Below are 25,022 nucleotides of genomic sequence, written 5' to 3'. Positions count from 1 at the left end.
GGCGAATTATTTCGGAAACCGCAACCTAAGCTATGTCCATGCCCTCGAGAGCTCGTAGCACCTTCCACTTTCCTGGTTTATTGCCCACTAGTTGGCCCTACTGATGTTTACATATTATGTTGTTGTTGGCGGAGATCTGCATAGTCCAGCTGATGTTTCGTTGAGTGTGTAGTGTTTTCTGATATTGTGTAGTTGCTCTTACTTCCCCCCCTTTAGTGTGTTAAGTGCTTTGTTTGGTGTAACCACTGTAGTAGCAGTTACTACTACTACTACTACTACTACTACTACTACTACTACTACTACTACTACTACTACAACAACAACAATAATAAACTTATTTGATTTATGTCCCACTAACTACTTTAACGGTTTTCAGAGATGCTGAAGTGCCGGAATTTTGTCCCGCAGGAGTTCTTTTACGTGCCAGTAAATCTACCGACACGAGGCAGACGTATTATAGCACCTTCAAATACCACCGGAATGAGCCAAGATCGAACCTGCCAAGTTGGGGTCAGAAGGCCAACGCCTCAACCTGGCTGAGCCACTCAGCCCGGCAGTTGACATGCACGCAACTTTGTAATCAGTAGAGACATAATCTGGTTGAAGGTCTTCATTATATTTTTCAGAAACGTATTTCAGGACACTAAAAATTTAATGGTACGTTACTTTATTGCGTCTCTTTGTGAGGGCAAATACTACAGGGAAGAAGTCATATTGCACTCTGCAATGGATAATATACAGATGTGCTGTAATTTTGGGAGCAACTCTGAACGTACTGTCACATATCCAATATTTCTCTGCCTTGATGATTCGTAAGTTATGGTCTGAGCTGAATACAACTAACCCCACCTGTGTATCCAGGTGAAGTAGCCTTCATTCTCCATGTGTAGTTTCTTTATAAATTTGAAGCATATCTTCTAAACCTTCTACTGATGTTGGTTCAGGTGGTAAATTTTTGGTTCACTTGACATAGAAGCCAATGCGTTTTGTACTATGGTAGAAGGTGGTTCCCTAGATCTCTTAAATGAATTTTATAATTTCTTCTTTAACTTCCGACGCTTTACAAGAGCCCCAATCAGAAGCATGTGTATGTTCTTCAGACAACACTTGTGTTCCATTTACATCACTTGCAGTAACAATCATGACATCACAGCTTTCCCTAAATACATACCTCCATCTTATTCCCTTTTCCATTGGTCTGTGTTTCAAATACATATAACCTTCACAAATCAGTTTCTTCCCTCCCCTGCCAGTTGTAATTAATCTAGTTTGATGTTCCATTTCTGCATTTAATATTACCTGTAAATTTCACATGCCCAAAATTGTTACTGATTACCATGGATTCATCAATAATCAGCATATAATAACCAGGAAAATCATATTTTGATTGCGTTCATGTGAGATTCATCAAGAAGTTCTAGTATGACATAGAGTTTGGTGACAATTTGGATTTTGTGACATTATGTCTGTGTGACACTGGTGTAATGTGTGACAAAATGTCCACGATATGTTTTTGATGTGACAAAAATGCAGGGAATCCTTACTGCTAACTATGCTCCCTGTGTTGCCTGACCGTGCACTCTAACCTCGCTACTCAGGAACAAAGGAAGCATTTTCCCAGTCCACATGCACAACGGACCATTGTCAGAACAGTAACTACAAATTTTTTAACATATCGGGCAATTTTTATTTTTTTTACAATTTGCTTTACGTTGCACATACACAGATAAGTCTTATCTCGACGATTGGATAGGAAAGACCTAGAAGTGGGAAGGAATCGGCCGTGGCCTTAATTAAGGTACAGCCCCAGCATTTGTCTGGTGTTAAAACGGGAAACCACAGAAAACCATCTTCAGGGCTGACGACAGTGGGGTTTGAACCCACTATCCTCCGAATACAGGATACTGGCCGCACTTAAGCGACTGCAGTTATCAAGCTCGGCATAAATGGAAAACCATCTTCAGGGCTACTATTAGTGGAGTTTGAACCCACCACTCCCAATGCAGGCCCACAGATACATAATCCAAACCGCATAGCCAACTCGCTTGGTCCGATGCTGAAATAAAGCAGCACTCTTTTTATCTTGACCTTTCCTTATCTTTTCATCTATAAAACGTTAGGGAAACTTGCTTCTTAATTTAAACTTGCACCATTACACAATTAAGAATGGAGTTTGTGATTCTTACAATTTAAGTATATTCCCAAGAAATATTTCCTAGATGCCAAATTAACTTCATCATCATCATCATCATAAAAATAACAATAATTTAGCGGCAACCGTTTACTACGCAATTAATATATCAACAGGATACAGAAAAACAACAAAAAAAATAAACAACTGTACAAGATAAAATTGAATACTGGCAGAAAACCTGAATTTCTGAGAAGAAAGTCACAGAAAAGAAAGAGAGAAAAATGAAAAAAAGGAATACATACAGAAATAAAGATGCGAAGGGTGAGGGACGAACACGATAGCCAAGTGGCATCATCACTAGCTACTAGCTTCTCACTAAAGCAGCCACAGTTTGAATCCCAGGCTGTGCAAATGGGGATACCATATTTGAAATAAAAATTAACATTCCTGATGTTCAAATTCCATGTAAAACTGGAAGTCCTGGCACTGTGAGTATGACATCAACCGTAGTAATCGTGCTTGGAAAAGATGAGTGACAAACTTGACCATAGCAGTCCTTATTTGGTCCGTAATGACTCGTAATAATAATAATAATAATAATAATAATAATAATAATAATAATAATAATAATAATAATAATAATAATAATAATAATAATAATGTACAACAGGTGATTGTTTAGTCCACGCTGTCAATATATTATTAATATTTGAATTATTTATACGTACATGTTTCGGGAGCCTTAAGCATTGCTTAATGTTAATATGATATGATTTTGTATCATGAGATTTGGATAAGATTGATTTTGATGTATATACGCTGATGAAGGGAGTTAAGGCTCCCAAAACATGTACGTATAAATACTGTAATTCAAATATTAATAATATATTGACAGGGCAGATTAAACAATCACTTGTACATTATTATTAAGATGAGTGAAGAAATGGAGAAAGCAGAAAGTGATACATATGAAAATGACCAAGGAAGATCCAGATTACTATGGGTGTGCTGGATTAAGAACACCATATTGTCCCCGTCAAATTTGGTCATCACTGGATTATTTACGACAGGTCGACACTGAAAGTTTTATTGTTCGCCAAGAGTTGGATTTATCATTTGGAAAGCTATGTGAGCGCACCAAACTGGTCTTTTTCCAATTCAGTGGGAGCAAGTATTGATCCGTCTTCGATTGAGTACAGGAGTTGATCACATGACAGACTAGTTTCCCAAGCGAGGAGCACGCGCAGGCCGACCAGCAGACAAGAAGCTTCCAAAACAGTCACAACCAATTACAAGAGATCCTGTGAACCAATGATCGTCTCTAGAAAAGGCACACCCCCCGAGCGAAAACTATAAAACCTCATGTTCACATTAAATCACTCCCTGCTCTGCTACACTGCTGCTCTACTCTACTCTGCGACTCTGATGCTGCTGACGATATTTATCGGGACCATGTGGAAATAAATTCAGCCGTGCAGGCGGACATCTACTCTGCCAGTTTATTGCAGTTATTTACAATAAAGTCTTATGGAATGTACTTCGAAATTAGTGATCCAAGTTAAGTTCATTTCTCCACGAGAACATTAAATATTCCGACGTGTGTGTGCAAATTCTAATATTTGTTGCATTAGTTACAGCTCACATTACTGGCACGTGGCGAAACTCATCCGAACAAATCGACGTGAACTTCAAGACGGATTCTTCCTCTACAAGATTCAGCAGAATTTCATCATGGGACGTCTACTGCTGTGTCTTCATGACCTTCTAAGCTGTAAGGCATTTCTGGCTGGAGGAGGTGACTGATGGGAAAATGCCTTGACGGACCTCAACCTGGAATCGAACTTCAGCTAAACTTGAGTACCATTTTAATTGTCTGACATCTTTCTCATCTATGTAAAACTAGATGATCTTTCTTCCCTAGATCGCAGTTCTATTAGTTTTTGCAGTAGATTGAGTTACTTTCATTTTCATTCTCAAGGTTGAGTAGTAGTTGAGTTACATGTGTGTGACTGAAATTTGAAATCTATTAGACTAGTTGTTGTAGTCCGTCTTTGAATGAATTCTCACATGTAGGGTTTAGACATATTAGGATCGTGTCATCTAATTTCACTCAATTCAGGAGGACTGATAGACCTAATAATCACTAAAAATAATAATAAATTTAAGTAGAAGACTGGGTTAAGAATGTAATTAAACGGTCGTGGGCTATAAACCGACTTAGAATTTTCTCATATATGATATTTGATGTGCTCAGTTCATGATAGTGCCTGGAATACTGGTGATCCTGCGGGATATTAATTGAATAATTTGCTGCTAATAATTTGTTGCTTATGTCTTTGGGAGCACAGTGTGAATTATAATAAAGTGAAGCACGTGTTGAATACATTCCATGAGTAGGGAATAATAATAATGCGATAAAGGCTCACGAATGGTACACTTGAGACTTGTAACCCATGTGATGGTGATGATTATTGAATTCTATTAGAATCTTCAAGTTAATCTCTGAAATTTAGATGGATCTCCGTTGTTATTTAAAGAGTATTTCATTTCAAGTGATAACACTAGTTCGATCACTAGCCACTAATTGAACTGAGAACGTTACCAGACATGAGTTCATCTACTGAATCTTATTGACGCGACCATGTTAAAAATAATTAATTAATTCATAATGGCAGGATTCGTTGTAAATATTGTGTACATAAAATACGTGTTACCCTTGTGTGAATGTGATGTGTGTGTGTGATGTAGTTAGGAATATTTTCATGTTTTCAATTATTCAGTGTGCTTTAATCTGGTTGTGCGTTCATCGCGACGACACGGATTATTTCAACGTTGATTTGCCACCATGATAATTTGTTTAGTGTACTTTAAGGAACAATTTGCTGAGAATAACGTCAAGTAAGACTAGGCTAGGATTTAATTTTCATTTATCACAGATTTAGACGAAAAATCATCTAGTTCATTTTCAGCAAAGGCAAGTGACTTATAAATTAATCCTTAACTAATTCACACGTGGTTAAGAGAAAATTTCCAGTGCATTTATAATTAAAATTTCCAAATATTTTCAAATTGATTCGAAACTTTAAATACTGTGCAACTAAAAAATTAAATGTCCGCAAACGGCATAATTAATGTGTGTTTAGGAGGTAACGAGTAATAACGATAATAATTAAATGAATAATTAATTAATTTGACAAATGTGTGTCATGATTACAGTGAGAATTATATAATGAAATACACCAATTTGTGAACACGATCGTGTGATAATCAAAGTAAATATTACCCAGATAATACTGGAAATTAATAATAATAATTAGTTAATTAATTACGATCTTGGAGCTGACTCAGATTTTCCAACAAAATTTTTACTGATGTCATTAACGGACGTTACATACCTTAATTAACGAAATTGATCAGTATCTAACAGTGACCACGTGTTGAAATTGCAATAAATTAATGGAAAATTCAGCTTAATTTTGTTATGGAAATAATAGGCGAGATAGCTGCCTGCTAATTTCTTTTGTAAATGCACCAATTAAATATAGGAGGCTTAGGATATATTTTCATTTAAAATATTTTTCTTTTTAAAAGGCAGTAAAGTCCTAATATTTTTTCGATATTTTGATTCAGGAGCTTAACCATAGAGATGGAGGATGGATATTATTTTTGGTCGATTGTAAATTAATACTGGAAGATAAGACATCAAGAAAGAGCATTGTATTTAATCTCAGCAAGGATATTTTGTTGTTCAATGAATGCTTCTGTCAATAAATGTCAGAATGTTGTTTTTAAATTTTTTTTTGCTTGGTCATCGCCCCTTATTCCCTTAAATGCCTCTAGAAACAGAAAGCCATGAACGAACGGTCCACCTTGGGATCTCTCGCTCACTGGCTGGGCTTAGCTTGAGAGTAAAGGGGACAATATGGTAACCATTTTTTTCTATTTGCTTTACGTTGCACCAACACAGATAGGTCTTATGGTGATGATGGGACAGGAAAGACCTAGGAATGGGAAGGAGCAGCCGTGGCCTTAATTAAGGTACAGCCCCAGCATTTGCCTGGTGTGAAAATGGGAAACCACGGAAAACCATCTTCAAGGCTGCCGACAGTGGGGTTCAAACCCACTATCTCCCGGATGTGAGCTCACAGCTGCGCACCCCTAACCGCATGGCCAACTCGCCTGGTGGTAAACAAATTAGGCCTGAACCGTGACATCAGAGAATTGTAGAGAGTTGCAAATTGGCAATGTTACTGATTGAGTGGTTATGAGAAGAATACATATATTTGCCTAGATACCTATGCCTCTCTACATAAGGGTAAATGATGATAATGGTAATATTGCAAATTACAGAAAATGAAATGCTTACGAAAGCCAAAGGCTGAATGATACAGAAAACAAAATGTGCTAAATACTCACCACTGACATCCTACGTTTATGATCAACAGCATCTAAAACTGGAAAAGTGTTACGCAGTTGATCCACAGTAGTGACTTTACTGAAGCCAAGATTCTTCGCAATATCGATAATCGGGCCTTGACCAGATATAAGGACATGTTTTCTATGGAACTGTTCAAACATTCTTAAAGGAGAATGGGCCATCACAACCTGGTCTTCTTTAATCTGCAAACAGAAATACCCATAAAATTATGCTGTAAAACCAGATCAATAATAATAATAATAATAATAATAATAATAATAATAATAATAATAATAATAATAATAATAATAATAATGATAAATTATTATGATGAACATGTTAATTGGAGCTTAAAGTTGTCATCAGCTCCCGCTTGGAATGCTGTGCCAGCATACAGTGAGCCACCTGGTGACGAATGAGCGTACCACTACAGCTTCAACGGTAAAACAATCTTAAATTCAAACCCTCATTATTGCAGAAGACTTCCTCGGGAACAGTCAAGATTTCCTTCTGAAGATGCGGAGCAAAGTTCTCTGCGAAACATAAAGAGTTTCACCTTGTTTTCTTGACACGGCCCAAGCCCAAAAGCCCATATCATGTCTAGATGTCATTCATATTTAATCCTGGAACTCGAACTCCCTTCAGTTGTCTCAGTCCACAAACTTTCGTACTTTTTACATTTCATATTACTTATCAGTAGGAAACAATACAAAGAACTATTTATAAACATGACAAAAATAACGATAGTTTTCGACAATGACAGACTAATTTTTTTTAGCATAATTGCACACTTTGCTGAATGCTTTATTAGAAACAGTATAACATTTTTCAGTCACTCTCCCACTCTTTGATGGAGATGAACATATGACTTAGTTCTCTTCAGGGCATATGATTTTTTTTCTTTTTTTTGCAATTAAGGTACAGCCCCAGCATTTGCCTGGTGTGAAAATGGGAAACCACGGAAAACCATCTTCAGGGATGCCAATAGTGGGGTTCGAACCCACTATCTCCTGTTTACTGGTGTAACTGTTCCACCTCATCATAATACATGGGGAGATGAAAGTTATTATCTTGGGACACATGAATATTAAATAAACTATTTGTGGCTTGCCCGCAAATTGCCACGCAAATAGAAACAATTAACATTCCATGGTTCCCCATTTCTCTATGTAATGTTTGGGCACCATGGTTATTTAAACCAAAATTTATATTTACTAGCATAGAGACTTATAGTTAAATCACAGGGGTAGGATTTTAAATAATTAACCATTAAGTATCGCTTAAGAAAGAAAATTAACGCAATATAAAATACAAATGAATTTATTACACAAAAAAATGAGATGAATCGGAAAAGTTTCCTTAGCGCCTAGCGCCACATAGGTTTTAGACAAAACTTGGTGCAGGAGTGCAAGTTATCGCCTCCATTCATTTTGTATTTTGGGCCATTTACTTAACCCATTTAGAATTTAATTTACTGAATTTACTTATTGCTTGCTTTATCTAATTGAAGCTCATATCAATCAATCAATCAATCATACTGATCTGCATTTAGGGCAGTCGCCCAGGTGGCAGATTCCCTATCTGTTGCACCCTAGCCTTTTCCTAAATGATTTCAAAGAAATTGGAAATTTATTGAACATCTCCCTTGATAAGTTATTCCAATCCCTAACTCCCCTTCCTATAAATGAATATTTGCCCCAGTTTGTCCTCTTGAATTCCAACTTTATCTTCATATTGTGATCTTTCCTACTTTTATAGACGCCATTCAAACCTATTCGTCTACTAATGTCATTCCACGCCATCTCTCCGCTGACAGCTCGGAACATACCACTTAGTTGAGCAGCTCTTCTTCTTTCTCTCAATTCTTCCCAACCCAAACATTGCAACATTTTTGTAACGCTACTCTTTTCACTTTACTAATATCTTGTAACGCTACTCTTTTGTCGGAAATCATCCAGAACAAATCGAGCTGCTTTTCTTTGGATTTTTTCCAGTTCTTGAATCAGGTAATCCTTGTGAGGGTCCCATACACTGGAACCATACTCTAGTTGGGGTCTTACCAGAGACTTATATGCACTCTCCTTTACATCCTTACTACAACCCATAAACACCCTCATAACCATGTGCAGAGATCTGTACCCTTTATTTACAATCCCATTTATGTGATTACCCCAGTGAAGATCTTTCCTTATATTAACACCTAGATACTTACAATGATCCCCAAAAGGAACTTTCACCCCATCAACGCAGTAATTAAAACTGAGAGGACTTTTCTTATTTGTGAAACTCACAACCTGACTTTTAGCCCCGTTTATCAACATACCAGTGCCTGCTGTCCATCTCACAACATTTTCGAGGTCACGTTGCAGTTGCTCACAATCTTGTAACTTATTTATCACTCTATAGAGAATAACATCATGCGCAAAAAGCCTTACCTCCGATTCCACTCCTTTACTCATATCATTTATATATATAAGAAAACATAAAGGTCCGATAACACTGCCCTGAGGAACTCCCCTCTCAACTGTTACAGGGTCAGACAAAGCTTCACCTACTCTAACTCTCTGAGATCTATTTTCTAGAAATATAGCAACCCATTCAGTCACTCTTTTGTCTAGTCCAATTGCACTCATTTTTGCCAGTAATTTCCCATGATCCACCCTATCAAATGCTTTAGACATGTCAATCGCGATACAGTCCATTTGACCTCCAGAATCCAAGATATCTGCTATATCTTGCTGGAATCCTGCAAGTTGAGCTTCAGTGGAATAACCTTTCCTAAAACCGAATTTCCTTCTATCGAACCAGTTATTAATTTCACAAACATGTCTAATATAATCAGAAAGAATGCCTTCCCAAAGCTTACATACAATGCATGTCAAACTTACTGGCCTGTAATTTTCAGCTTTATGTCTATCACCCTTTCCTTTATACACAGGGGCTACTATAGCAACTCTCCATTCATCTGGTATAGCTCCTCCGACCAAACAATAATCAAATAAGTACTTCAGATATGGTACTATATCCCAACCCAATGTCTTTAGTATATCCCCAGAAATCTGATCAATTCCAGCCGCTTTTCTAGTTTTCAACTTTTGTATCTTATTGTAAATGTCATTGTTATCATATGTAAATTTTATTACTTTTTTGGCCTTAGTCTCTTCCTCTATCTCGACATTATCCTTGTAACCAACAATCTTTACATACTGCTGACTGAATACTTCTGCCTTTTGAAGATCCACACATATACACTCCCCTTGTTCATTAATTATTCCTGGAATGTCCTTCTTGGAACCTGTTTCTGCCTTAAAATACCTATACATACCCTTCCATTTTTCACTAAAATTTGTATGACTGCCAATTATGCTTGCCATCATGTTATCCTTAGCTGCCTTCTTTGCTAGATTCAATTTTCTAGTAAGTTCCTTCAATTTCTCCTTACTTCCACAGCCATTTCTAACTCTATTTCTTTCCAGTCTGCACCTCCTTCTTAGTCTCTTTATTTCTCTATTATAATAAGGTGGGTCTTTACCATTCCTTACCACCCTTAAAGGTACAAACCTGTTTTCGCATTCCTCAATTTCTTTAAACCCATCCCAGAGTCTGTTTACATTTTTATTTACCGTTTTCCACCGATCATAGTTACTTTTTAGAAACTGCCTCATACCTGCTTTGTCAGCCATATGGTACTGCCTAACAGTCCTACTTTTAAGACCTTCCTTTCTATCACATTTATTTTTAACTACCACAAAAACAGCTTCATGATCACTAATACCATCTATTACTTCAGTTTCCCTATAGAGCTCATCTGGTTTTATCAGCACCACATCCAGAATATTTTTCCCTCTGGTTGGTTCCATCACTTTCTGAATCAGCTGTCCTTCCCATATTAACTTATTTGCCATTTGTTGGTCATGCTTCCTGTCGTTCGCATTTCCTTCCCAATTCACATCTGGCAAATTCAGATCTCCCGCTACAATCACATTTCTTTCCATGTCGTTTCCCACATAGCTGACTATCCTATCAAATAATTCCGAATCCGCATCAGTGCTACCCTTTCCCGATCTGTACACTCCAAATATATCAAGTTGCCTATTATCTTTAGAAATGAGCCTTACACCTAGAATTTCATGTGTCTCATCTTTAACTTTTTCGTAGCTTACAAATTCTTCTTTCACCAGAATGAAAACTCCCCCTCCCACCTTTCCTAGCCTATCTCTACGATACACACTCCAGTGCCGTGAGAAAATTTCTGCATCCATTATATCATTTCTCAGCCATGATTCAACTCCTATTACAATATCTGGTAAATATATATCTATTAAATTACTTAATTCTATTCCTTTCTTTACAATACTTCTACAGTTCAACACTAACAATTTTATGTCATCCCTACTTGATTTCCAGTTCCCTGTTCCCTTATCACCGCTCCCTAGGCCATCCTGTTTCCCTGAATGTACCTCCCTATTACCCTTCCAAACAAATTTCCTAACTTATACGTACTACTGCGGTTTAAATGAAGGCCATCCGAGCGCAGATCCCTATCTCCTACCCACCCATTAGGATCTAGAAATTTCACTCCCAGTTTCCCAATTGCAGCTTCCGTTGAAGTCATCTGGTTTCCGTGGTTACTCGTTCTCTTCTTCTCGATGTTGAATTTGCTCCATGGACATCCTTCTTTCCTTCTCTGATATGGTACGGGCTATGTGGACTAACACTCCCTACATGCCTAGTCTTTAAATTAGACATTGGCCCTATACTTGTAATAACTGATCAGCGTTGATCGTATGAGGAGAAAATTCAGAGATATGAATTTTTCCATATTAGTAGAAATCTCAAACCAACTGAGCTATACTATTTATACGGTACAGACTTGTACCAAAATTCCGTAGACTTGAACTAAACATAGTTCTTCGTCCACAATATTTACTGAGTATCACACAAGCCATAAGCTTGTTTCGTTTCTCATAGATCCGATAACATAACCGAAGCGACAACACATTGTACAAAAATAACTCTGTCGCGGAGCGACCACACACTGTTTCAAAAATCAAATCACGTCATTCAAAGTAGATGTTCATAGTAGAAGTAGTAGTGATGGAGTACACGTAGTAAGGTTGTAAGGTCGTAAAGTCCTAAGGTCCCGTTCTCGTGTTGAGAATCAGTATATATCCGGGCTCACCCCCACTCTTGGTAACAGTTCAATCTCAAAACTCATATACAACGAAGTATCTGATTCGATAGATCAAAGCATCAACTCCCCTTCCCTTCTTCCTCGACAAGTCCAGAAGGCGTGGTGATGATATAGCTGACCAGCTTGCAAGCCTCGCGCACGGGTCGCTGTTTACTAGCCTTGGTCTTAAAATAAACCCATGACTCACGCAAAATCCCAAGCTTCAAGAATAACCCTCCGTATACACAAACATGAGATGAAATGAAAACAACTATGTCTCAACATATTGAACCGTATTTACAACATAATGAATTCTTATCCTACATAATATAATAATTTAAATAATAAAACGATGTTATCATATATACAATATGATTCCAAAAAGCCTTGATTACAAATGATTGACGTTGAATAAATATGTTATTACAAATAATTGCCGATGGCGGATCAACTTGATATCAAATGATATCGCGTAAAATTATATTATATTAAATTAGTAGGGCTGGAGAAGCCTGGACGGTTACACTGGATACTGGCCGCACTTAAGCGACTGTAGCTATCGAGCTCGGTAGATGATGTTTCGACAGCTTCCTGGTGATAGGAATCAATTCCAGCGATTGACTTACCTTGCTCATCACATGAGGCAGAATTAAAATGTTCATAAAGATTGCAACTTTCAAAGAAGGATGCATTTGTTTTCCAAGCAGTGGATGAACCTTCCTCCTGGAAGTCAACAGCACAACATTTACACACGCTTTCTGTGGAAGAATGAAGTAGTGGCATTCGTAAATATCACTAATGTTGGTGTTACAAGGTTAAGGACTCTTAAAATTAAGACAACTGAATGTATCAGGATTCTCATTAGGAACTGTGAGCATTAAGGCAAGCACCTAACCAACAACACTGTACAGTTGGTTCGACTGGAGCAGATATCTGTTTTTCTAGAAAAAGAAAGTGGAGTACAAATTTTATATATATTGTTTGGGGAGGTGTGGTGTGATGTCATGGCAGTGAGCACAATACTTGGCACTTTGTTCCCTCAGTCCCTCTCCTCCCAGCAAATACACTGTATGTACATATGCATTGCTCAGTATACCCAAGCACTATATGTAGTTACGAAACACATAGGTAACCAACACTTACCTTCTATTTGTTAGGAAGGATGACTTTCACATCATCCTTACAAATAGAGTATCCCGAAAAGGGCAGGCAGGTTGGTCTCTGGCTGAAACAAGATGTCTCCTCTCCAAAGGACTCACATACGATTCTTAACTGTTTGCATTGCATCAGGAATATTCTGTATTTTCCCTTAAGTGGAAGTTTTACAAAGCAGGTAAAACGAAGACTCTGATAACAAGCATATACGTCCAAAAAGTTCAATAGTAAACTGAAAGAATATAAGCATAGTATAAATTTTAACCATAATGGTTTGGCAATTCCTCTATAAATAAAATTAAGCCAAATTATATTTTATTTAGCGTAGGGCTTTTTGCACAGGGATTGTACGAAAATGAGTTTGGTTCACCTAGTACAGATTTTTCTAGTTTCTAGTTTCTAGCAACCACCACATCTGGGTGTGAGATACGTTAATGAGCTAGAGAGAGGGTGAACAAGGATTAACGTCCCCATCTGAAGGACAGTCAGCATCAACAGATTCATATCCTCTCACTCCATATGAAAACTGCATTGAGATTTGTAACTGTATCCAGGTATTTAACACACAACCCGGTGATGAGAAATTGCATACTATCATCTCTCCTACCCTGCCGGCCAACAACCTGATGGTGAAAATTTTTCCTTGAACAGACCTTGAAGTGGTTAACCATGGCATCCGACAATATAGACCTGATGCCTTCAAGTACCCTGGCCACCAGGTGAGCTACCTAAATAAAGGCTTAAGTATTTCAATAGGAAAATTTTACACAAAAATAAGCGGCAGATATAGAATAGTTATTGTTATTATTATTATCATTATTTCAGATAAGCTTTCTCCATTAAAGGTCACGGAAGCTCCCAGAGGCATCCACTATTTATAACTTCACAATTAAAGGGGATAGAGTGGTAAGCTCTATGCCTGGCTGCCTCTGTACCTAAGAATTAACCTAGTACTCATTTCTATTGTAGGACAAGTAAATCCCAACACCAATCACTCCTTCAGAAGTGGAAGTACCATTTCTAAATTTCTGAACTTCATATCAGAATCATCATCACCATTGTACAGTTCCAGTTTTCTGGGTACTGTTAATGAGCCTCTTCCACTTCTTCTTGTCCATATACAACTTGTCACGGAGAACATCATCCACTGTCCATATTCTGGTAAGTAGATCAACCATGATCATGTCCATCTATCTGGTTGTAGGTCTTCCTGCAGGTCTTTTTCCCTCCACCTGTCTTTCCAAATGTATTCTGGCTGTTCTTGTAGGCTCCATCCTAATCCATGCCCATACCACCGTACTGCCGATTCGGTCTAATAGGCATGTCTTTATTCCGGCTTCTTTCCTCACCTCCTCATTTCTTAACTTGTCCATCTTGGTCTTCTGGATGGTGGATCTAAGAAATTCTCTGATGCTTGCAGTCTTGATGAATCTCTCTTTGTGAGGGTGCACGCTTCTATACCATAGGTCAATATTGGTATCAAATAGCTGTTAAACATCATCAGTTTGGCTGGTTTTGGAATCAAGTCATCCCATAAAAGTGTTCTTACTTGTTGGTATAATTCTGATCCCTTTTGCACTCTGTTTGTAATTTCCTTTCTGACCAAATTATCACTGGAGATTACAATTCTAAGGTAAGGAAACCTATCCACACACTTTAGCTGGTGGTCTCCTAGTTTTACACTTGCTGGAAGCCCTTCTCTGTTGACTGCAATCACCACTGTCTTGGTCTTGTTGATGTTGAGGTTACATTTCTGGAACTGGAATTTCCATACGTTGAGTCTGGTCTGTACTTCCTCTTCTGTTTCACCCCAAATCATGATATCATCAGCAAAGGCCACTGCATTCAGTTCACCTAACTTTTCCTTGATGTTCTTCATTATTTTGTCCATAACAGTGATGAACAGTAGTGGGGACAGTGCACTTCTCTGCTGAACTCCACTCTTGGTCTCAAACCATGATGATCGACCTTCCCCAATTTGTACACAGCTAGTACAGTCTTTGTACAATGTCTGAATTTTCTTTACCAGTCCTTCAGGCACATTTCTTTTAGTCAGGCACTTTCAGATCTTTTCTCTTATAACACTGTCATAGGCCTTTACTATATCCAGGAATACAATGACCAGGTTCTTGCCTTTCTCCCAATACTTTTCCAACAGCAAGTGGATGCTAAAAATTAGATCTATTGTTGATCTGTTACTTCTGAATCCATATTGCTCCTCCTCTAACTGTTGTTCAATGATGGTTCTCAATCTCCTTTATATGATCTTCTCTAGAATTTTTAGCCCATGAAACAGTAGTGTTATTCCTCTATAGTTGGTGGGTTTCCATCTGCTGCCTTGCTTAAACAGGGGAATTATAATGCCCTTGCTCCAATCTGCAGGTATTCTGTTGTCTGTCCATACAGCATTTAGTCCTCTGTGCAGCCACTGTATACCCTGAATGCCTGCTGCCTTTATCATGTCTGCATTCACTTCATCTGCACCTGAAGATTTTCCTTTAGGCATAGATTTTAAGGCTGTCTCAGTTTCTGTCCAGGTGATGGGAAGTTCCTCATTGTAGGGTTGGTTTTCCGGTTCAGTATTTTGTTCTTGAACTGGTCTATTCAGTAGGTGGTCGAAATGATTCTTGAGGACTTCTCTCATGCCACTTTCTGTCCTAACCAGATTTTTTTTCATCTTCAAGTGCCTTTATGGTATTCCTTGATTTCCTTTTACCTCTGATAACAATATACAGTAGTTTCTTATTGCCTCTGCTGTCTTCTTCCAGTTTCTGAGTGAATATATTCCATGCCTTGTTCTTTTCTTCTGTAACTGTTCTTTTAACATCCAGTTTCTTGTTTTCGTATAGTTGTTCGAGGTTTCTGATCTTTGCCTCATCTCTAGTAAGATCCGGTGTATTTTTCTCCCGATTCCTTTCTTTCCGCAAGAGATTTCTTTCCCTGATTGCTGCTCTCACTCTTTCATTCCACAAGGTGTTTCCTTCTCCCCTGTTTTCATACTTGTCTTTCCACAAACTTCAGATGCTTCCTTAACCAATGTGTCCCTTAGTCTGGTCCATTCTGCCTCTCCATTTCTCCTTTCATCTCTTGGTAACAGGGTTTTTATCTGGTTCTGATACTCAGTTCTCTTATCTGTTTTCTGGAGTTTCCTTACTTTGATTTTTAGCATTTCCCTGTTCTGTACTTTTGGCACATAAAAGTTTCTCAGGTCCGCTACTAATAGACGCTGGTCACTGTCAAGACTCTCGCTGGGTATTACTCTGACATCTGTTACCATTCTGCTCCTTTCTTCATCTGAGATGACATAATGAATTACAGTCTTTTGCAGTCCATACCAAATGTATCATGTTATCTTATGGCTGTCTCTTCTTGAACCAACTATTTTTCACCACCAACCCATTCCTCATACAGAAGTCAAGGAGATGTTCACCTTCTATATTTCTTCCACCATATCCATGAGGTCCCATTACGTTCTCATATCCTGTTCTATCTGTCCCAATCTGTGCATTCAGATCTCCTGTAATGATTACTCTCTCGTTACTAATAACTTTTTCCAAATCATCAAGAAACTGGTTTTTATCCTGTTGACAACATCCAGTTTGAGGTGCATACACCTGTACCGAAGTTAGTTTTTCTTTCCCTAAATGGACAGTCAACTTTATTATTCTTTCATAACACACTAAACGTCAGCGACTTCTTCTAGAACTTTACTCATGATGAAACCAACGCCATTCCTCATCTCTTTTGTCATTTCCATGCCAATACAGTGCATACTGGTTTCTTAATTTCTTCATTCCTTTCCCTCTCCATTTGGTTTCACTCAGACCCAGTATCATTAATTTCCTCCTTTCCATGAGGTCCACTATTACTTCTCGTTTTCCTGTGAGACTGAGTAAGTTGATGGTCCCAATCCTTGTTAGTCTCCTCCGGGATTTTTGCATTTTTGCAAGACCCTGTCTATCATCAGGCCATAAACCATTATCCCTGACATGAGTCTGCTCATGCTGGCGTCTTAATTTAGTTGATATATGTGTTCCAAGGCTCTTATGTGTTTTGAAAGCAACTACAAATAAGCTCTTTTACTGGCTTGCTGGGCCTAATGTAATTGAGGATTTTTTTTCGGGGTTCACTCCCTTAGCATTTGAGGATCGCTCCTCATCCCACAAGGCAGTGGGTTCCATCCATACTACCCCCAGAGCAGTGTTCTCCCCAGGAACATTTTAATGGGTGCACCGCCCTGCCGTTTTTACACACCATCCAGCTAACATAACCTAGATAAGTGTTAGTTACATAATATTAATATACAACATATTTGAGTCATTAGGTGTTCCAAGTAAAAATGTAACTACTGTGAAACTGTTTATGTAAATGATAAATATTGTCAGCATTATTGCATCAGTTACATCGGAGTTTAAATGTTTAGCTTGATTATCTCGTAGTCATAAAGGAAAAGAAAGTTCCACCTGATCAATACTTTTTATTTACATGTAATGCAGATTATCACATGTCTAGGACCGGTTTCGACCTCTTAACAAGGTCATCCTCAGCTACATTAGAATCTTATTTGCATTTTCACCTTATGCCTCATAAAGATCTTTATGACATACTCTATTGTTTAACAATATTATTTTAAAATATTTTTTATACTCTTGCTAAAAAATTTTAAAACATTACATCATAACTGAAACTGTGACAAAAACAAGCTTATATTTTTTTTTTTTTTTTTTTTTTTTTTTTTTTTTTTTGCTAGGGGCTTTACGTCGCACCGACACAGATAGGTCTTATGGCGACGATGGGATGGGAAAGGCCTAGGAGTTGGAAGGAAGCGGCCGTGGCCTTAATTAAGGTACAGCCCCAGCATTTGCCTGGTGTGAAAATGGGAAACCACGGAAAACCATCTTCAGGGCTGCCGATAGTGGGATTCGAACCTACTATCTCCCGGATGCAAGCTCACAGCCGCGCGCCTCTACGCGCACGGCTAACTCGCCCGGTAGCTTATATCTTAATATACACATGCAATTGTAGCGGAATGAATTCGTCTTTAAGCTTATTGAGTGTAGATGTTTACCATAGGTGTTTTGCCTATTCAGTTGAAATAAGCACCATTTTACAAATGTATAGTCATATTTGAGGGGAGCTTTGTTTATATTCATGAATGTTATAGCAATGAGCTACCAGTAAAATATACTAATTAACTAAAGTTGCGTGTTGATAAAATGATATATTACATGTTCACATTAAAATATTAAAGTATGATAATGTACTTAGTAGACTAAATTGCGTGTTGACTTCAATAAAATTTTACATATTCACATTAAAATGTGTGCCTAAGGCCAACAGCTATTTTAGACTTTCAGTGTCACAAAGTACATTAGTCACACTTCATAACATTTTAATGTGAATATGTAAAATTTTATTGAAGTCAACACGCAATTTAGTCTACTAAGTACATTATCATACTTTAATATTTTAATGTGAACATGTAATATATCATTTTATCAACAGGCAACTTTAGTTAATTAGTATATTTTACTGGTAGCTCATTGCTATAACATTCACGAATATAAACAAAGCTCCCCTCAAATATGACTATACATTTGTAAAATGGGGCTTATTTCAACTGTATAGGCAAAACGCCTATGGTAAACATCTACACTCAATAAGCTTAAAGACGAATTCATTCCGCTACAATTGCATGTGTATATTAAGATATAAGCTTGTTTTTGTCACAGTTTCAGTTATGATGTAATGTTTTAAAATTTTTTAGCAAGAGTATAAAAAATATTTTAAAATAATATTGTTAAACAATAGAGTATGTCATAAAGATCTTTATGAGGCATAAGGTGAAAATGCAGATAAGATTCTAATGTAGCTGAGGATGACCTTGTTAAGAGGTCGAAACCGGTCCTAGACATGTGATAAATCTGCATTACATGTAAATAAAAAGTATTGATCAGGTGCAACTTTCTTTTCCTTTTATGACAATTGGTAACTATCAATACGGAAAAATGAAATTTATAAATCAAGATTATCTCGTCGTGTTGAGGGCGAGCAGTGTCTGTATTAGCATAGAATCTCATACACGCATTCGATTCCGCCGGAGGTCACAAACCCACATGCCACTCCACAGCAACCGTATGGTAGGTTCTGGTGTTACATGACTGTGAACGAGCATTAGAAACACTAGAAATTGAAAATACTCCGTTATATCTTGTTCGTGATAACAACACTATGATAGTTCAATTTCGGCCTCATTATTATTATTATTGCCCTGAGGGGACAAAATTGAAATTTTATCAGTTTGATTTTTATGTAGAATTCTTCGCCCGGCTACTCATTCCTACCACCCAGCTGACGAAAATTTCTGGGGAGAACACTGCAGAGGAATGGGTTGTCTCCTTTGCCAGCTCCACCGTACCGAATCATATTCTCCGCTTTTGCTGCCGTTGAGGTCTTCACTCGTTACCCTGAGCTGGGACTCTTTACCAGATGTTACACACCGGGTCAATGTGCTCTGGGACTCACATAGTCAGGGGCACAACTCCCCTGGGCAGGGCTGCCTCTAAGAGGGTCCCTACCCTATTTCAGAATATCAAACGCAAATTTGTACAAATGAACCACTGAACAAAACAGCTCAAACAATTACTTCAGTTTAATGAAATTTTTCAAAGCATGTGAACAGGGATAGTAAAGGGATGAAACAGGGTTGTAAATAAAGGGAACAGATCTCTGCACATGGTTATGAAGGTATTCAGGGCTTGTAATAAGGAGGTAAAGGAGAGGGCATATAAGTCCCTGATAAAATCCCAACTAGAGTATGGTTCCAGTGCATGGGACACTCACCATGATTTCTTGATTTGAGAACTGGAAACAATTTAAAGAAAAGCAGCTCTATTTGTTCTGGGTGATTTCTGTCAAAAGAGTAGCAAATTTTGAGCAGGGAAACTTGGGAGAAAGGAGATGAGCTGCTCGACTAAGTGGTATGTTGAATCAACAACAGTAAGGTGTAAATTTATTGTTATTGATTCAATGTAAATAAGATTTGATACGCGAAATGAAGCTGATTTCTTGCAATAAGTGGTATGTTCCGAGCTGTCAATGGAGAGTGGGGTGGAATGACATTAGTAGACGAATAAGTTTTATTTTTTTGCTACTTGCTTTAAGTCGTATCGACACAGATAGTTCTTATGACGATGGGATAGGAAAGACTTGGGAATGGGAAGGAAGCGGCCATGGCCTTAATTAAGGTACAGCCTGGTGTGAAAATGGGAAACCACGGAAAATCATCTCCAGGACTGCCGACAGTGGGGTTCAAACCCACTATCTCCCGGATGCGAGCTCACAGCTGCGCGCCCCTAACCACACGGCCAACTTACCCGGTTGGGCAAATTGGGGCAAATATTCTTTTATAGGAAGAGGAGTTAGGGATTAGAATAATTTACCAAGGGAGATTCACAAAAAAAAAAAAAAAATTCAAATTCTTTGCAATAATTTAAGAAAAGACTAGGTAAATAACAGATAGGTAATCTCCCACCTGTGTGACTGCCTTAATAGCAGATCAATGATGACTGATTAATAAGTCAATTTTATCTAATGATGGGCATTTGTATACTCTACTTGTGATCTTACCAGAGACTTATATACCCTCTCCTTTACATCCTTACTACATTTCCTAAATTCCCTCACAACAATGTACCCTTTACTTACAATCCTGTTTATGTGATTACCCCAAAAAAAGATCTTTCCTAATATTAACAACTATGTACTTACAGTGATCTCCATAAGGAACATTCATCCCCTTCAACACAGTAATTAAAACTGAGAGGACTTTTCCTATTATTGAAACCAACAACCTGAATTTTAACCACATTTATCATCATACCATTGCCTACTGTCCTCATCGCAACATTGTCAAGGTCTTTTTGCAGTTGGTCACAATCTTGAAACTTATTTATTCTACACAGTATAATATCATCATCAGCAATAAGCCTTAACTCTGATTCCAGTCCTTTACCCATATTATATATATCCTCATAACCATGTACAGATATCTGTACCCTTTATTTACAATCCTGTTAATGTGATTACCCCAATAAATATATATATATAAGAAAACATGAAGGTCCAATAATACTGTCTTGAGGAATTCTCCTCTTAATGATGACAGGATCACATAATGCTTCACCTACTCTAATTCTCAGAGCTCTATTTTCTAGAAATATAGCCACCCATTCAGTCACCCTTTTGTCTAGTCCAGTTGCACTCTATTTTGCCTGTAGTCTCTCATCTACCCTATCACATGCCTTAGATAGGTCAATCACGTTACAGTACTTCCGACCTCCTGAATCTAAGATATCTGCTATATCTGAACGGAATACTACAAGTTGAGCTTCAGTGGAATAACCTTTCCTAAACCCGAATTGCCTTCTATCGAACCAGTTGTTAATTTCACAGATGTGTCTAATATAATCAGAAATAATGCTTTCCCACAGCTTACATACAACACATGACAAACTGACTGGCCTGTAATTTTTAGTTTTATGTTTATCAACTTTGCCTTTATACACAGGGGCTATTATAGCAACTCTCCATTCACCTGCTATAGCTATTTCATGCAAAGAGCAATCAAATAAACTGCCTGACCAAAAAATTTGAAGCACCCAGAAGAAACGGTTGGATGTCAGTGTAACTTCGTACACGAACACACCATCGGTATGTAAATGAAGAGAGTTGCAATTCTCTGTGACATGTAGTGCATTTTTGTGTTGTTCACGTTTAGTGTTGTTACTAGGCCTGTTGGGGTACATAAAGGACATGAACAGCACCGCATGTTGTGATCACTGTTAAGGACACGGAGATGCCGTGTACTCATGTGAGACAGTGTTATCAGCACTTGACAGAGTTTGAAAGGGGCCTCATTGTTGGGACTCCATTTGGCCAACTGGTTAAATCATGCAACATCCAGATTTGAGGGGCATTCGGATGTGACAGTAGCCCAATGTTGGATTACATGGGTATGTGAGAACAGGCATACTTGTTATCATGGTTCCGGTTGTCTGAGCACCACAAGGGAGGATCGCAGTATCGTTCACCAAGCAAATCCTAACCCCTTCACATCTGCACCTGCCATCCGAGAACAAATAATGGTCTCCCTGCAACATTCCATAATCCTGCAATATTGGTCGGAGACTAGCAGCAGCTGAACTAGGGAGTTACTGTCCCATAAGTAGTCTGGCATTAACACCACAACACATATGGCTGCGTTTGGAGTGATGCCGTAACCGGGAAGCACGGACTGCTGATGAATGGCATCATATTATGTTCAGCGATGAATTGCGGTTCTGCACTACCCCGCAAAACCATCACCTGGGAGTATGGCAGTGACCTGGGGAGTGGTCCCATTCTTCCCATGTTTGAAGAGCCACAGCGGTGTTATTCCTGATGTTATGGTGCAGAAAGCCATCGGACATGACATGTCAGTTTTTAGCGAGGGGGTTATCATTTCTCTACATGCGTTTCTAATAGGTTATTATGATACATATACGGTTAGGTTACGTGATGAAGAAGAAAACTGAAATGTTTGCCACAGAACCTCTGGAGTGATGCCGTATTTCTCCGAATCCAAGACGTTTTTTTCTCAGAATCTCACGTGAAAAATCAAGGGTCGTTCTGCATTCGCGGCCATATAGTAATGAACACCACTGGCAACTACCGCAGTAACCACGCTGTTTCTTTTCACCCCCGCGCGCGCGCGCACACACACACAAAACTCACTGACTATAAACGACCGCCTCTTTCTCATACATCGCTCGCCGCGGCGACCGGTTGTACAGTGCCTATGTGTACCGTCACTGGATCTCGGGCAGTAGTGAAGAGAGAATGACATTCTATTATCCTCTACAAAAACGTTTCTCAAATCTTCAGAATGGCATCAAAACATGCGAGCCTTCGAATTCTCAGAAAGGCCACGGCTACTCAGTAGCAGAGTTATAACGCGTCTGCTGTACCTGACGCTTAGTAAAATTAAGTTTTATAGACAACACGAATATTTACGAGATGGATCGTCGTATTGTAAAGATACGTGGAACAGGTATTGCCGTCAAATTTTCAACGGGTTCTCGTCGATGTTATTATGCCAATTTTAAGTTAATGGCTATTAAACACTCGGAAATGTATAATAATTTTGCAGCCGCAAGAAAATATGGCATAGGCCTAACTAAAGCCAATATTCAGCTAGTGATGGGACATTCGATTCATTTGATTCCGTTCACGTTACTGAATCGATACAGTGATCCGATTCACGGCACATTAGTCACCGCTCCTACTGCATCTGTGTAGTATGTGCTGGTAAGACAGCGAGCAACAGCAATCAGGGCTCGCAGCTGCCATCTGGTCTTCATACTACGAACTCCTTTCTTAGAAAAAATGCTGGTCACTCTAATACATCGAAGGTTTCCAGTGACGCAGGGTGGGAAAGGTTAGGATTAGCAGCCATGGCCTGAATTAAGGTACAGTCCCAGGATTTCCTGGTGTGAAAATAAGGAAACTACGGAAAACCATCTTAACGGCTGTCGACGGTGGGATTCGAACCCACCATCCCCGAATGCAAGCGCATAGCTACGCGATACTAACCGCACGACAACTCGCTCAGTCATTTTTGAAAATATGTATTTTTCTATCAGCTGAGGATTTTTTTAAATCGTCATATTTTGTATACGCTACCCGAGATGTACAGTAGCCCGCTGGTTTTCTGATTCAGCATACTGTTGGTTAAGTTATTGCGTCTGTCCACATATGATTGAAGTCTTGTGCAACGATGTGACATATGAACTGAGAGAGTACTGAGCCGTTCTTCCCAATATAAAACAGGTACTTTTGAGTGGTCATGAGCATGACTCATAGTCGTAGGGCAGGCTAGAGTCGAGTTTAATTGTCAAATGTTAACTAAGTTATAATACTAAGATTCATTAAACTAATAAATAGTATAACTTAATAGCCTACCTACTTACTAGCTACTTCAGAATTATGATTTGATTATCTTTTTAACACTGCAAATAAATCCATCTATTATTTAAACCTCCCTGTAAGAAGAGGACAGTGAATGCAAATGGGTATTTTTTTCAAATGAGCTGAGCTCGAGAGTCCATTATAGCATACGATTTGATGTTCAATAGATTAGGCACAATGAGGTGATATGCCTCACATAACAAGTACTTTTTAAGCCAAAAAAAAAGATCCATTTACTATTTTAATGAGCAACTTTTTAATGTTTGGTTTAATTGGGTCAGTTGTATGAAGGTGTAATGTCTTACATGTGATGTTTTTGAAACCAATTTAATGTGTGTCAGCTGAGGATGACCCCATAGGGGTCGAAACCGGTACTGAATTTACTGCATTATAGTAAATAAATATTGTATTGATAAGGTGGAGGCTTCTAAATTATTTTTATGTTGTAGTAGCAATCAATACGGAAATGAAGCTAATAGATTATGAACAGGAGTATGTCGTCAGCAAAGACAAGACCAGGAATATCCTGATTTTGTAAACATGGCAGTGCAAATCTTTCCTCAACTTCTAGTATATCGGTAATGAACAATCGAAATAAAATTGGTGACAATTTACACCCCCGTTTCAGACCCATTTTAGAGATAATCTCTACTACTACTACTACTACTACTACTACTCCTCCTCCTTTCAATTTCACACTACACTTTACTTCAGCATATACCTTTTCTATAGCCCTTATCACTTTACATGACACTCCTACTTGTCACAATCTAGTAACGACTGCCCCCCTGCTCACAGTATTGATTGCTTTTTCTAAATCTATTGATGTAATATAGAGCTTACCACCTTTTTTTCTTTACATATTTGTCAATAAGAGTTCTCACAATAAAAACATTATCTGGTGTTGTTCTCCCTCTTCTAAAACCACTTTGAAATTTCGAAAGGACTGAATGTCTCTCCGCCCAGTTCCTTAGTCTATCTGCTAGTATACCCGTATATACTTTCCTCAATATATCTAACAAGGTAATTCCCCTATAGTTTCCTGGATTTAATCTCTCCCTTTTATTTTTGTATATAGGGCATATTATCCCCTCTTTCCAAGTTCTTGGAAATACCCCGTTCTCGAAGATTTTATT

The 25,022-nt window shown here is 38.2% G+C and overlaps 1 protein-coding gene across 1 annotated transcript in view; it reads right to left on the bottom strand.

Moving 5' to 3' along the window:
• The window catches only part of LOC136864196 (haloacid dehalogenase-like hydrolase domain-containing 5), a 188,197-nt gene that overhangs the window by 153,057 nt on the left and 10,118 nt on the right, over positions 1–25,022 (bottom strand). The window contains exon 3 of the mRNA XM_067140871.2: positions 6,551–6,754. Coding sequence (XP_066996972.2) covers positions 6,551–6,754 — 204 coding nt within the window. The remainder of the gene's footprint in view (positions 1–6,550; positions 6,755–25,022) is intronic.

This window comes from Anabrus simplex, chromosome 2 (assembly GCF_040414725.1).
Source record: "Anabrus simplex isolate iqAnaSimp1 chromosome 2, ASM4041472v1, whole genome shotgun sequence".
In the NCBI taxonomy this organism is placed as follows: Eukaryota; Metazoa; Arthropoda; class Insecta; order Orthoptera; family Tettigoniidae; genus Anabrus; species Anabrus simplex.
The sequence above is the reverse complement of the archived record's forward strand: the minus strand, read 5'-3'. Positions and strand labels throughout refer to the sequence as shown.